The sequence below is a fragment of the Lynx canadensis genome, chromosome B2, assembly GCF_007474595.2.
Source record: "Lynx canadensis isolate LIC74 chromosome B2, mLynCan4.pri.v2, whole genome shotgun sequence".
Lineage (NCBI taxonomy): Eukaryota > Metazoa > Chordata > Mammalia > Carnivora > Felidae > Lynx > Lynx canadensis.
In genome coordinates, this window is record NC_044307.1 from 2,960,824 (window position 1) to 2,975,881 (window position 15,058).

The 15,058-nt window shown below is 40.9% G+C and overlaps 1 protein-coding gene across 3 annotated transcripts in view; it reads left to right on the forward strand.

Moving 5' to 3' along the window:
- The first annotated feature begins 2,260 nt into the window (after positions 1–2,260).
- The window catches only part of ZNF184 (zinc finger protein 184), a 29,204-nt gene continuing 16,406 nt past the window's right edge, over positions 2,261–15,058 (forward strand). Inside the window, exons 1-2 of one of the 3 annotated variants that reach the window (XM_032593092.1) lie at positions 2,261–3,568; positions 3,804–3,958. In XM_032593092.1, coding sequence (XP_032448983.1) covers positions 3,952–3,958 — 7 coding nt within the window. In that variant the 5' untranslated portion in view covers positions 2,261–3,568; positions 3,804–3,951. The remainder of the gene's footprint in view (positions 3,569–3,803; positions 3,959–15,058) is intronic. The other 2 variants (XM_030316862.1, XM_032593093.1) reach the window with 2 other exon arrangements.

Consider the following 15,058-nt stretch of genomic DNA (forward strand, 5'->3'; position numbering starts at 1 on the left):
AGTTTCTAGCATTCTGGTAATGTTTCGGTTTTCAAATTGGGTGCTGAGGCCATGGTTGTGCTGGCTTTGTGTAGACATACTGAGTTGTTCACTCTCGGATGCTTTGTTGTGTAGCTGTTAATCAAATATTTTCCTTTCAAAAGATCCTTCATCACTAGGATGTCATACTTTTTTGCTGCTGCTAAAATGTATGTCACACCCAAATATTTATTGATAACATACTTAGATACTCACTATTTGGAGTAAAAACATTCTGTGTTACCAAACTTCCAGCCATTGTGCAAAAAGACACATTACTGAGGCAGAGTGATATCTTAAATTATTCATCTGTGCATTTTTCATGAATTTCTATCCTTTCCTGTTCTCTAGAACCCTGAGTTAAGGAAATATGTTAACTTAAATAAACTGTTCAGAGCGTTGCATCCAGTAAAAACTCAGTAAGCTTTGTCTTTTATTCACCAAATTATACCTTCTATGTAGGTAGTGCTTTTTGTTTTATTTTTAAATTGGTGCGTGGCACATGATAGCTGCTCAATTAATATTTTACCCATATAGCCCCGGAGCATCTATGTGCAACTTCCTGTACTAGCTTCCATTTCATGTGCAGACCCAGTCACTAAAACTGATATATGTGTGTACACACGCGTTCTTGCTGTCCTCAGCATTGAAAGTCTCTTTCGTGTAAGGGGTGGCTAAAAATTTTCCAAGTCGTCAAAATCTGGTTCCCTTTTGCTTAACAGTTCTTTCCTCGATTTCTTTTTAAATTTTTGTAAAAAAATTTTTTTTTTTTTAACTATAGACATCAGGGAGAAGTCAAGCACCTTCCACACTGTGCTTGGCGATTTCCTCACTTTATAACAACAGTCACTTTTCTTCCAGTTTCTCATTACGTGTCCTTCGTTTCCTTCTGAAACCTTAACAGAGCAACTTTGATGGTCATGTGTTTTTTAAGTATACACTTTAAAAAAAGTTTTAGGTTTACAGAAAAATTGAGCAGAAGGTATAGAGTTTCCACATACTCTCACTCCCCCTTCCCCCAACCAGTTTTCCCTATCATTAACATCTTAGGTTAGTGTGGTACCTTTGTTTCAGTTGATGAGCCAGTATTGATATTATTTATGCTGCTAGTTAATAGTAGGGATTCACTGTGTCTTGTACGTTCTATGGGTTTTGACAAAAATATAATGGCATACATTCATTACGCTATCATACAGAATGGTTTCGCTGCCCTAAAAATCCCCTTCGCTCTATTTATCCATGACTCCTTCCCTCTCCCCAGCACCTTGCAACCATTGTCCTTTGCAGTCTCCACAGGTTTGTCTTTTCCAGAATGTTATATGGTTGGAGTCATAAAGTATGTAGCCTTTTTAAATTCTTTCACTCAGCAATATGCATTTAATGTTCTTCTGGGTGTTTTGGTAGCTTGATAGCTTATTTCTTTTCATTGCAGAATAATATTCCATTGTCTGGACGTGCCATTGTTTATCCATCACCTATTGAAGGACATTTTGGTGGCTTTCAAGTTTTGGAAATTAGACTTTTATATGAGCATGAGTTTTCAGTTCATTTGGGCAAATATCCAGGAACGAGATTGCTGGATCGTATTGTAAGAGTATGTTTTGTTTTGTGAGAAATTGCAAACTGTCTTCCAAAGTGGTTGTACCATTTTGCCCTCCCACCAGCCGTGAATGAGAGATATATTCTTAAACTCGGGAAACTGTTCATGTCTTTACTTGGGAGGGGGGGTCTAGTGTTACAGAGATTAAAAGTGAGAGTTTGGGACCAAATTCCTAAACTCAAGTCCCAGCTTCCCCATTTGCTGGCTGTGTGATTTAGGCAAGTTATTCAACGTATCTGTGCCTCAGCTCCCTTCAGTTGTAGAGTAGGAATAATAATACAGAATAACTTCATTAGCTTGTTTTAGGAATTCAAAAAGTTAATAGATGCAAAGCACTTATTAGGACCCTGCCTGGCATAAAGTCATATGAAAATCATAGCTCATTGCATATCGTCACTTTTTCCTGATGGCCAGTTATCCCTATGTTGGCTTTCCATCGTCTGTCCTTTATATCACTTTTTCTTCTGCCTCATTCATCTTTTTCTTCTGATTCATAGAAGAGCTTTTTAAAAGAATATCCTATAGGTAACCGACTCACTTTTCACAGCATCCATCCAGTTCTCCAATATGACTTTAATTATGCTGCTTATGTTAAATATGCTCGCTATATATTTTTATCCTTTTTCATCTAGAATGTCTTTTTAGTGTTTTGTTTTTTTCACATCTTGTTCTCACATCTTTCTATCCTGTTTTCATTGGGTCGATGTCTTCTTGGAATCTACTGAGAATATCAACTTGTTCCCTGAAATTTTCTAGTGCCTCCCTTAGATCTTTTTTGAAATCTGCTCTTAGATGTCCAGTTTCTCCTTTCCTTTCCTTTGTGAATTTGTCTTTCATGTACTCATTGTTAGGATTTCCAAGTTTAATGTTTTGTCATCCAGCACTGACTTGACCTTAGGCCCTCTATCCAAAAGCCTGGGAAGCAGCACAGTCAGTTGCGTGGGCCACACATCGAACACTATAAAACCCTACGGAGTTCTATTGGGTTCTTTTTTGCCAGGGACACACCGACAGACCGGCGTTGGACTCCATTCGCAGCTGACGTAGGCATACACCGTGCACTGCTGTAGGGCAGAACACGGTAACACCACTTCCCGCTTTCCCTTAGCATTTAAAAAGATGTGGGTCGCGACCCATTTGAAAGTCCTGAAGGCAATATAATGGGCCACGACAAGAAGTTTTAAAATGAAGAAATAGAGCACTAAATAGAATGCAGAACAAGTAGTAAAGGCAAATAATGAATTGTGCAGTGTTTCCCTGCGTTTTAAAATTATACACGTGTGTAAATGTGTATCTCCTACACAACGTTCGGTCACACAAACTTGAGGGTCCCCAGGATCCCGTTACTCCCACCAGAGTTCAGAAGCCAGAGACTGGCGCGGAGAACTCCCGGCCCCGCCCAACGGGAGCTCTGGGAAATGGAGTTCGGCGTCGTGGAGCATTCTGGGAACCGTAGTTCCGCGCGTCCGCCGGGCACGACGAGCGGGGGGAGGGGCTCTCTCCGCGCGACCGGAAGTGGCCGTTGAAGCCGGCAGAGGTTGGCGCTGGGGAAGTGCACCCTCTTCGGCTCCCTTCGCTAGGTCTGGTGCCGGTCCCGGCGCTTCCGGACGCGCGAGCTGAGAGTGTGGAGCGCCCTAGAGGGAGGGAAGCCCAGGTATCACCATGGCAACCGCCAGCCTTGCGGCTGCGTGACGTCATCCTCCTCGCCCCGCTGGAAGCGGCCTCTGCGAGAGGGAGCTGGGGAGTCCTCGGAGGGGGCGCCCCTCGCCTCCCTCCGTGCGGGGCGGTTCCGCCCTGATCCCTTGGAGGGCTTTGTTCTTTTGTTCCGGTCTGGGAGGAAGGACTGGGAGCGGGCCCCGCCCCGCCGCTCCACCTTCCAGCGTTTCCACCCCGCAACAGGTGTGTCTTCCGTTCGCGAGCCGGGGCGTGAGCCCGCAAGTGGGCACGGAGGTAACGGGCCGGGTCTGGGGGCGCCTCTGGCCAGGCTGCAGGGTGGGCACCAAGGGGTTTTTGAATCCGGAGCTGAACCTGCGTGCTCGAGCTCCACTCTCTTTTTGTTCAGCGGGAGTGCCTGTTTGGTGGCTCTCGGCGGGCACTTCTCTTTTCCAGGGGTCTCTTAGCCACTGTGCAAAACTCAGAGGTGCGATTGTGACGCAGGCTGCTGACCCCGGGCTGTGTCTTTTAGGGCTGCCCCGCTCCGCCCGTGTAAGGGCTCAGCCGGCGCAGACTCCTGGCCGGACACCTGAGCCCCCCAGACCGAGGCCCCCGCTGGAAGGACGCTGCTTGAGAAATCCTGGTGTCCAGGCTCCGGAGGAACGGAATGAGCTCCTGAGATGGAAGGTAGTGGGGACTGGAGGGGGGACAGAGGGCTGATGGAGGCAAAAGAACAGTGAGGACCGGAAGATCGACTACTTGACAGAACTCACTGGTAGAGGTGGAAGTTGGGGGGTGGGGGGTGGGGAGCTTATCTTAGGGATAGAGAAAAACTGCATTACATCAAGGGGAGAGATTCTTACATTCTTATGGAGAGACTTGCAGGAAGAGTTAAGTCTCCCTGGCTTCGGGATTGGGGAATGAGAAGGAGAGATGATTCAGAATGTCTGTGATCCTCACGTGACTTCTGTTTCTTAAATATTAGAATGGTAAACTTGCAGTCAGAAAAAATCTTGGTAATCATCCCTTCAGTGCAAGAATTAAAGGGTCCCTTGCTGATGGCCGTCTGTCAAGCCTATGCGAAGTGTGGCATCAAACTCCATTTTGGGTGCAGACTGTTCCCTTGTTGGCTCTTTTTTTTTAGTTCCTTCTATTAGGCAGAAGTGCCTAGCCCTGTAACTTCTGTGTTGGAACTTAGTTCTTGGTCTCCGAAAGCAAGAGACTGTTCTCTCTTCCACATTACTGCCCTCCAGAATGTGAATTCAGCTGTTACAACTCCTACTCGCACATTCTTTTCTTTTCTAAGCAAAACCGTCTCAGCTCCGTTGATGGATCTTATAGGACACATCTGGACCTCTTCGGCTCTCCTGCAGAGCATGCTTCTTAAAATGCATTGCCTGAGGGGCGCCTGGGTGGCGCAGTCGGTTAAGCGTCCGACTTCAGCCAGGTCGCGATCTCGCGGTCCGTGAGTTCGAGCCCCGCATCGGGCTCTGGGCTGATGGCTCAGAGCCTGGAGCCTGTTTCCGATTCTGTGTCTCCCTCTCTCTCTGCCCCTCCCCCGTTCATGCTCTGTCTCTCTCTGTCCCCCAAAAAATAAATAAACGTTGAAAAAAAAAATTTAAAAAAAAAATGCATTGCCTGAAATTAAACATAGTTCTTTACAAATGCTTTGAAAAACACCTAAAAGGACGAATTTGTTTGAATTATATTTCTGCTGTGCAGCATCAGGTTACGTTTGTTTTGAAAAAAATCAGCGATATTGTGCTGTAAGCCCTAGATCTTTTTTACATAACTGTAGGGAAGTAGATTTATGCCATCCTGTGTAAGAGAATTGTTTTTTATCCTTAAATATCAGGACTTCACATATATGATTGTTTAGGGGTTTTTCCAGCTTGTCAGAATAATTACGAATCTTCATCTATTCAGTGTTTTTTTTGTTTTTGTTTTTACATATATTTGTTGTAAGTAGGCTCCACACATTGAACTCATGACCTTGAGATCGAGACGCACAGGGTCTACCGACCGAACCATCCAGGTGTCCCATTTATTCAGTGTTTTAACTGTCCTTTCCAACTTTATCTCACTGCCATATTTAATGAATATTCCTTTTATTTCTTTCTTCATGTCCTTGAACAGGTTCAGAGTAAGGACAGAGCCCTGTGACCTGTCATTATAGACTTTCCTCTGCATTGTCACTGTCTTTACATTGTTCAGATATGGCCATCAAGTCAGGTTTGGTTTAACCTATCATCATACAGTTCTTTTTTTGAATTTATTTAACATCATTAGAAGTCTTAATATTTCTTGTATTATTTATGCAGGTTCGAGATATATCTCATTGATTGTCAATTCTTTTTTTTTTTTTTAGGAGTGCAAAGAATCTCTTCTGTTTCTTACAAGTGCATATCTATCTAAAATTATCTCAAAACAAAACAAAGAGTTTGATTTTAAACATCAGCTGTTTTTTTTATATCATCAAAGAACAATTATAGATTATAATACAAATAACAATTCCATAAAAATAACAATAGCATCAAAAATATGAAATGGGAGAGGCGCCTGGGTGGCTCAGTTGGTTAAGCATCCAACTCTTGATTTCGGGTCAGGTCATGATCTCATGGTTTGTGAGACTGAGCCCTGCGTCTGACTCTGCACTGAACAGCATGGAGCCTGCCTGGGATTCTCTCTCCCTCGCTCTCTGCCCCTCCCCCACTCATGTTCTCTCTCTCCTCAAAATAAATAAATGAGCATTAAAAAAAACAAAGCAAAACATTAAAACATAGAAACAGGAATACATCTAATATGTGTAAGCTCCGTACACTTAAAACTACAAAATGTTTCTGAGAAAAAGTTTTTTCTAGCTATATTTAGATATACTTGACTCATAACATTGTGTAAGTTTAAGTTGTCCATAGTGATGATTTGATATATATTGGGAAGTGATTACCTCAGTAGGGTTAGTTATCACATCTTTCACTCCACGTATTTGCCTTCTGTGTGTGTATGTGTGTATGCGTGTGCAGTGAGAACCTTTAAAATTTACTCTCTCAGCAACTTGCAAGTGTATAATACAGTATTGTTAACAATAGTCACCATGCAGTACATAGATCCCCAGAACTTACAACTGGAAGTTTGTACCCTTTGAGCAGCATCTCCCTATTTCCTCCACCTCTCAGCCCCTGGAAACCACCATTCTACTGTCTTTATGTGTTCAGCTTTTTTAGATTCCATATATAAGTGAGACCATGCAGTACTTGTCTTTCTTTGTCTTATTTCACTTAGCTAATGTCCTCAAGGTCCATCCATGTTGTTGCAAATGGCAGGATTTCCTTCTTTTTTATGGCGGAATAGTATTCCATTGTGTGTGTATATACACACATATCACCACTGTTGATAGAAATGTAAATGGATATAATCACTATGGAAAACAATACAGGTTCCTCAAGAAATTAAAAATAGAAGGGGCGCCTGGGTGGCGCAGTCGGTTAAGCGTCCGACTTCAGCCAGGTCACGATCTCGCGGTCCGTGAGTTCGAGCCCCGCGTCAGGCTCTGGGCTGATGGCTCAGAGCCTGGAGCCTGTTTCTGATTCTGTGTCTCCCTCTCTCTCTGCCCCTCCCCCGTTCATGCTCTGTCTCTCTCTGTCCCAAAAATAAATAAACGTTGAAAAAAAATTAAAAAAAAAAAAAATAAAAATAGAACTTCCAAATGATCCAGCAGTCCCACTTCTGGAAATGAAATCACTATCTTGGAGAAGTATCTGCACCCCCATATTTATTATAGTGTTAATCACAATAGCCAGGACATGGAAACAACCTACGTGTCCATCAACACATGAATGGATAAAGAAAATGTGATATATGTATTTCCATAGTGGCTATACCAATTTACATTCCCATTAATAGTACACAAAAGTTCCTTTTCTACACATCCAGCAACACATTATCTTTTGTCTTTTTGATAATATCCTAACAGGTGTGAGGTGATATGTCACTTGGTTTGGATTTGCATTTCCCTGATACTTAATGATGTTGAGCATCTTTTAATGTACCTCTTTGGCACATTTGTGTATCTTCTTTGGAAAAATGTTTATTCAGGTCCTCTGCCTATTTTAAAATTGGATTACTTGTTTTTATGCTGTTGAGTTGTATGAGTTCCTTACATATATTTTGGATATTAACCCCTATCAAATACGTGGTGTGCAAATATTTTCTCTCATTCCATAGGTTGCCTTTTCATTTTATTGATGGTTTCCTTTGCTTTTCTTTGCAGAAATTTTTTAGTTTGCTGTAGTTCATGTTTGCTTATGTTGCTTGTACTTTTGATGTCATGTTGAAAAGATCATTGCCAAGACTAGTGTCAAGGAGCTTTCCTCCTAAGTTTTCTTCTAGGACTTTTAGGTTTTAGGTTTTGTTTAGATCTGTAATCTATTTCAGGTTAATTTTCATGATTGGTATATGACAGGGTTCATTTTCATTCTTCTACATGTGATTATATCTAATTTTCTTACCACCATTTTTTTTTGAAAGGCTTTTTTTTTTTTTTTTTTTTTTTTTACGTTTATTTTTGAGACAGAGAGAGACAGAGCATGAGCAGGGGAGGGGCAGAGAGAGAGGGAGACACAGAATCTGAAACAGGCTCCAGGCTCTGACCTGTCAGCACAGAGCCCGATGCGGGGCTCGAACTCACGGACCGTGAGATCACGACCTGAGCGGAAGTTGGATGCTTAACTGACTGAGCACCCAGGCACCCCATCTTACCACCATTTTTTGAAGAGACTATTCTTCCACCATTCTTTCCCCATTGGGTATTCTTGGGTTCCTTGTCAAATATGAATTGGCTAAACATAAGAAGGTTTACTTCTGGGTTCTCAATTCTGTTCCATTGGTTTGTGTCACTTTTTATGCTAGCACCATATTGTTTTCATTGCTATGGGTTTGTAATATAGTTTGACATCAGAAAGTGTGGTGCATCCTATTTTGTTCTTCTTTCTCAGGATTGCTTTGTCTTTTGGGGGTCTTTTGTAGTACCGTATGGATTTTAGGATTCTTCTTCCTATTATTCTGAAAAATGCCATTGGAATTTTGATAGGGATTACATTGAATCTGTAGACAGCTTTGGGTATTATGGACATTTTAACAATAGAAATTCTTCTGATCCATGAACATGGGATACCTTTCTATTTATTTGTGTCTTCTGTGATTTTTTTTTCGTCAGTGTTTTGTAGTTTTCAGAGTAGAGATCTTTCACCTACTTGGTTAAATTTATTCCTAAGTATTTTATTTTATTGTTTTTGATGCTATTCTAAATGGGATTGTTTTCTTTCTTTTTTTTTTTTAGATACTTCATTTTTAGTGTTTAGAAACACCACTGATTTTTGTATGTTGATTTTGGATCCTGCAACTTTGCTGAATTTGTTGATTAGTTCTAACAGTGTTTTTGGAAGGCAGCTATGCTCACCACTATACCACTAATGCCTAACAGTGGTTTTGGTAGAGTTTTAGGCTTTTCTCTATATAATATCATGTCATCTGCAAACGTAATTTTACTTCTTCCTTTCTAATGTGGATACCTTTTATTTCTTTTTGTTGTCTAATTACTCTGGTTAGGACTTCTAGTATTATGTTAAATAGAAAAGGTGAGAGTGGGCCCCTCCTCTTGTCCCTTATCATAAAGGGAAGTCTTTGAATGTTTACCAGTGAGTATGATGACTAGGTTTGTTATATATGGTGCTGAGTTTGAAAAGTATTGGTGTTAAAAATTGTTGGAAGTATTAGATAGAGTTCACCAGTGAAACAGTGGGCTTGTCTGTTTGGGGGGAAGGTTGATTACTGATTCAATCTCCTTACTCCTTATTGGTCTGTTCAGATATTCTGTTTCTTCATGATTCAGTTTTATTGGGTTGTATGTTTCCAAGAATTTATTTTTTATAGGTTATCCGTTTTTTAAAATTTATTTATTTAGAGAAAGAGTTGAGTGTGTGCAGGGATGGGGCAGAGAGGGAGAGAGAGAATCCCAAGCAGGATCTGTACTGTCAACTCAGAGCCCAACATGGAGCTCAGTCTCACAAACTGAGATCATGACCTGAACTGAATTCGAGTCAGATACTCAACCAACTGAGCCAGCCGGATGCCCTGATATAGGTTATCCATTTTGATGGCACAGTAGTTTCTTGTGATCCTTTCTGTGGATCAGATTTCTGTGGTATCAGTTTCTGTGGTAATGCTTCCTTTCATTTAAGGTTTTTCTCTTTTTTTCTTAGTTTAGCTAAAGGTTTTTCAATTTTGTGTGCCTTTTCAAAAAACCAACTCTTAGTTTCATTGATCTTTTCTATTATTTTTCTGGTGTTTATTTCATTTACTTCTGCTCTGATCTTTGTTATTTCCTTTCTTCTGCTAACTTGGGACTCAGTTTGTTCTTTTTCTAGTTCCTTGAGTGCAGAGCTAGGTTGTTTATTTGAGAACTTTCTTTTTTCTTAATGTAGACATTTAGCGTTAATTCTCTCTTAGAACTAATTTTGCTGTATCTGATAAGTTTTGATATTTTGTTTCCATTTTTGTTTCGAGATATCTTTTGACTTCCCTTTTGATTTCTTCTTTTACTCTTTTGGTTGCTCAGGAATATGTTGTTTTGTGTCCACATATTATTTTTATTTATTTATTTATTTATTTATTTATTTATTTATTTATTTTTACATTTATTTTTGAGAGACAAGAGCATGAGCGGGGGAGGGGCAGAGAGAGAAGGAGACACAGAATCTGAAGCAGGCTCCAGGCTCTGAGCAAGCGGTCAGCACAGCCTAACGCTGGGCTCGAACCCATGAACCGTGAGATCATGACCTGAGCGGAAGTCAGACACGTAACTGACTGAGCCACCCAGGCACCCCTGTGTTCACATATATATATTTTTAAGTTTGTTTATTATTTATTTTCAGAGAGAGAGAGAACGTGCATGCACGCACATAGGGGAGGGACAGAGAGACGGGGAAACAGAATTCAAAGCAGGCTCCACACCATCAGCACAGAGCCCAATGTGGGGCTCAAACTCACAAAACCATGAGATCATGACCTAAGTTGAAACCAAGAGTCAGATGCTTAACTGAGTGAGCCACCCAGGCACCCCTGTGTCCACGTATTTTTGAATGACCTCCACTTTTCATATTATTGTTTGAGTAGATAGTGGGTATGATTTTAGTCTTCTTAAATTTACCAAGACTTGATTTGTGATTTTTCATATGATCTATCCTGGAGAATGCCCCTTGTGTCCTCAAGAAGAATGTGTATTTGGTGGTGTTGGATAGAATGTTCTATATATGTCTTTTAGGTCCATTTGGTCTAAAGTAGGTTCAAGTCCAGTGTTTCTTTGTTAATTTTCTGTCTGGATGCGCTACTCATTGCTGAAAGTGGGGTACTGAAGTCTTCTACTATTATGCATTGTTGTCTATTTCTCCCCTGAAACCTGTTAGTATTTGCTTAATAACTTTAAGAGTTTTGATGTTAGTATGTATTTGTAATTATTATATCCTCTTCATGAATTGACCCCTTTATCATTATAGAATGGCTCTTTTGGTCTCTTTTCACAATTTGTGACTTTAAGTCTATTTTGTCTGATATATGTGTAGCTACCTCTGCTCTCTTTTGCTTTCCTTTTGGATGGAGTATCTTTTTCCATCCCTTTACTTTGAGCCTAGTGTGCCTTTAAAATTGAAGTGTGTCTTTTATAAGGCAGTATATCAGTTGGGTCTTATTTTCCTTTATCCATTCAGCCACTGTGTTCCTTTTGACTGGAGAATTTAGTCCATTTAAGTGAAGACCTACTATTGCCTTATTAGGTTTTTTTGGTTTTTTTTTCCGGCTGTTTTGTACTTCCCTGGCTCCTTTCTTCCTCTTTTGCTGTCTTCCTTTGTGAACTGATCATTTTCCATAGTGGTGTGCTTTGATTTCTTTAACTTTTGTGTATTTACTGTAAGTTTTGCTTTGTGGTTATCCTGGGGCCTACAGAAAACATCTTAGAGATAAAACAGTCTGTTTCAAGCTGATAACCAACTAAACTGCGATTCCATACAAAAACTCTGTCTTATTACTGCCCTTCCTATTATCTGTCTTTGACATCACAGTTTACATCTTTTTATATTCTGTGTCTATTAATAAATTATTGTAGTTAACGTTTTTGTCCTTTAACCTTTATATAAGAATTAAATGTTGAACACACAACCATATTACAGTATTAGTGTTCTGAATTTGACTATATACTTATCTTTACCAGTGTGTTGGGTTTTTTTTTTTTTAATTTTTCCTTATTTATATTAGAGAGAGAGACAGAGTGTGAGTGGGGGAGGAACAGAGAGAGAGGGAGACACAGAATCTGAAGCAAGCTCCAGGCCCTGAGATATCGACACAGAGCCTGACGCGAGGCTTGACTTCACGGACCGTGAAATCATGATCTGAGCCTAAGTTGGATGCTTAACCGACTGAACCACCCAGGTGCCCCATTTACCAGTGTGTTTTGTAATTTCATGTTTCATGTTATTAATTAGTATACTTTTACTTCACCTTGAATGATGCCTTTCAGCATTTCTTGTAAAACAACTCTAGAGGTGATGAACTCCTTCAACTTGTGTTGTATAGAAAAGTCTTTATCTCTCCCTCATTTCTGAAGCATAGCTTTGCTGGGTAAAGTATTCTTGGTTTGCAGTTTTTTTCTTTTAGCACATTGAATGTATTATCCCACTCTGTGCTGGCTGCACTTTTTTTTGCTGAGAAATCTGCCAGTAGCCTTCCCAGGACTTCCCTTAAATGTGAACAAAATTTTTTTTTCCCTGTTCCTACTTTTATAATTTTGTCTTTGATTGTAGACAGTTTTATCATTATGTGTTTTAGAGAAGATGTTTTTCAGTTGAAATTATTTGGAGACCTGTGAGCTTCATGAACTTGGAGGTGTTAGTCTCTCCCAAGATTTGGGAAATTCTTAGTTATTATTTCTTTAGATAAGCTTTCTGTTCCTTATTTCCTTTATTCTTCTGGGACTCCACTAACGTGTAGATTGTTTTTCATAGGCATTCTTTTTTTCCTTTATCTTCCTCTGAATGGATAATTTCGATGTTTACTTATTTTTGAGAGAGAGAGAGATGGGAGTGAGTGGAGGAGGGGCCGAGAGAGGGAGATACAGAATCTGAAGCAGATTCTTATCAGCACAGAGCCTGACATGAGGCTCTAACTCCCCATGAGATCATGACCTGAGCCACAGTCGGACGCTTAACTGATGGAGCCACCCGGATGCCCCTGAATGGATAATTTCAAATGACATGTGTTCTACCTCACAGGTTCTTTCCTCTCCATGGTCCAGTGTGCAATAGGTGTCTTCCATTGCATTTTTCATATCATTCATTATGTTCTTTGGCTCTAAAATTTGTTTTGTTTTGCTTTGCCTTTTGTTAATGATGTCTGTCTATCTGCTAAACTTCTAATTTTATGTATTGTTTTCCTAATTTAATTTAAATATTTTTCTGTGTTTTCTTCTAGCTCACTGAACATCTTTAAAACAATCATTTTGAATTATTATTATTTTTGTCATGTAAGTCATAAATCTCCATTTGTTTGGGGTTAAAGGAAAATTGTGTTCCTTCAGTGGTGTCCTGTTTTCTTGGTTTTTCGTGTTTCTTGAAATCTGGTGTTCCATCTTTGCATTTGAAGAAGTAGTCACCTTCTCCTGTCTTTACTTACTGGTTTCAGGAAAAAAAATACCTTCTGTCAGGGATTCTGAGGCTTTCTCTGACCTTCTATGGCTATGTCTGCCCCACATTTCTTATTCCCTCTTGGCTGGGAATTCTTAAAATTGTGTGCCTTCTCTCAGTCCTGCAAAGCCAGGCTGAGGGCTGACAGACTCCCATTTGCTCTCCTTGGTGGTGCTGAATGCTGAGGGCTTAGTGCTTTCTCTCAGCCCTGCAGGGTCAGGTCGGCCCTCTGCATGCGCTCACTAGTTGTCTACAAAGTCTCGCTCTCCCTTCCATCAGGAGTGTCCATAGGGAGCCAGCCATAGGGCCAGGGGTGTTGTGGGGAGGTATGTAGGGCACTGGGGGTGCCCGTGGGCTAGTTGGGGGTATCTGCAGCCGGAGCATCCCCAGTGGGTTGGCTTCCTGAGGGCCCCTGAAGTGGCTTGTAGGATCTGTGGTCCTTCGCTTCCCTCTGAGAGCACCGACTCCTGTTCTCTCAGCTGCCTCCTGTCCCCCAGTCACACGGTCTCTGGCTGGGTGGGAAGGAAGTGGTTCTCGTTGGCGGGAAGCTGAATACTCTCACAGTCTCACTTTCCCCTGTGGGAGAAATAAAGGGCCTTGAAGGTCTCTCGGCCCTGAGCTTTACCACCTTGGGGGTGGGGGGTGATGCAGATAAAGTGAAACTGCCTCTTGCATCTTCGGAGCATCCGGTCCTGGGTGTGCTGAAGCTTCTCTGTTGGGCTCCTGGACTTCCACACAGACCACTGGGAACCATCCCTGGGTGATTGTCTGAATCGTGTTCTTTGAGGGAAGATGATAGAAAACTCTTACTCTGCCACGTTGATGACATCCTTCTCTTCAGTTCTCTGCCTATCATATCTTTTATGAACGTTCTTTTTAATTCTGAGTTCCTCAGAATTATTGCCAGAGTAATTTCATTGTAAGTCGTTGCCTTTTGTTTTCTTTTTGGGATTTTTCAGTTGTTTAGTTAGGATTACTTTTCATGAACCTCCGTCCCTTATAGTCCTGATACCTGTAACATGTAGTGAGCATCTGCTGTTGCCAGGCACATACTTGCTTTCTACAGGTGTCACTGGTGTTGGTTCTGTGGGTTTCTGTTACTTGAAATCAAAAGCATCTTACCCATGTTTCTCATTTCTGTTTCCCTAAAGTTTTGGGTACATAGCTGTACATGGTCATTTCCTTCTGTCCATGGATGGATGCATGGATAAAGATGTGGTACATGTATACATAGATATATGCACACAATGGAGTATTACTCGGCAATCAAAAAGAATGAAATTTTGCCATTTGCAACTACGTGGATGGAACTGGAGGGTATTTTGCTAAACAAAATTAGAGAAAGACAAAAATCAGATGACTTCACTCATATGAGGACTTTAAGAGACAAAACAGATGAACGTAAGGGAAGGGAAACAAAAATAATATAAAAACAGGGAGGGGGACAAAACAGAAGAGACTCTTAAATGTGGAGGACAAATTGAGGGTTATGGGAGGGGTTGTGGGAGGGGGAGAGGGGAGGGGCTAAATGGGTAAGGGGCACTAAGGAATCTACTCCAGAAATCATTGTTGCACTATATGCTAACTAATTTGGATGTAAATTTAAAAAAACAAGAATTGTTATCAGCAACACTAAATAAAAGACAAAAACTTAAAAAAAAAACAAAACTCTTGGGGCGCCTGGGTGGCTCAGTCAGTTAAGCATCCAGCTTCAGCTCAGGTGAGGATCTCAGGGTTTGTGGGTTGAAGCCCCAGATCAGGCTCTGTGCTGACAGCTCAGAGCCCAGAGCCTGCTTCAGACTGTGTGTCTCCCTCTCTTACTCCCCCTTCCCCACCCCCGTCTCAAAAAGTAAACATAAAAAAGTTTAAATAAAAACTATAAAATCACATCTTCATTTTTTTTCCTCAAAATTTCTATTACAGATCAGTTTTCCCTTACTGATCAAATTTAAGTCTAGAATAATAAACAGTTCCTTTTGTTGCTTCCTCTGTTTTCTGAGAACCGGGCTTCCCTGGTAACCATTACTCTGAATAGACCTCCCCAAGAGCAATGTTT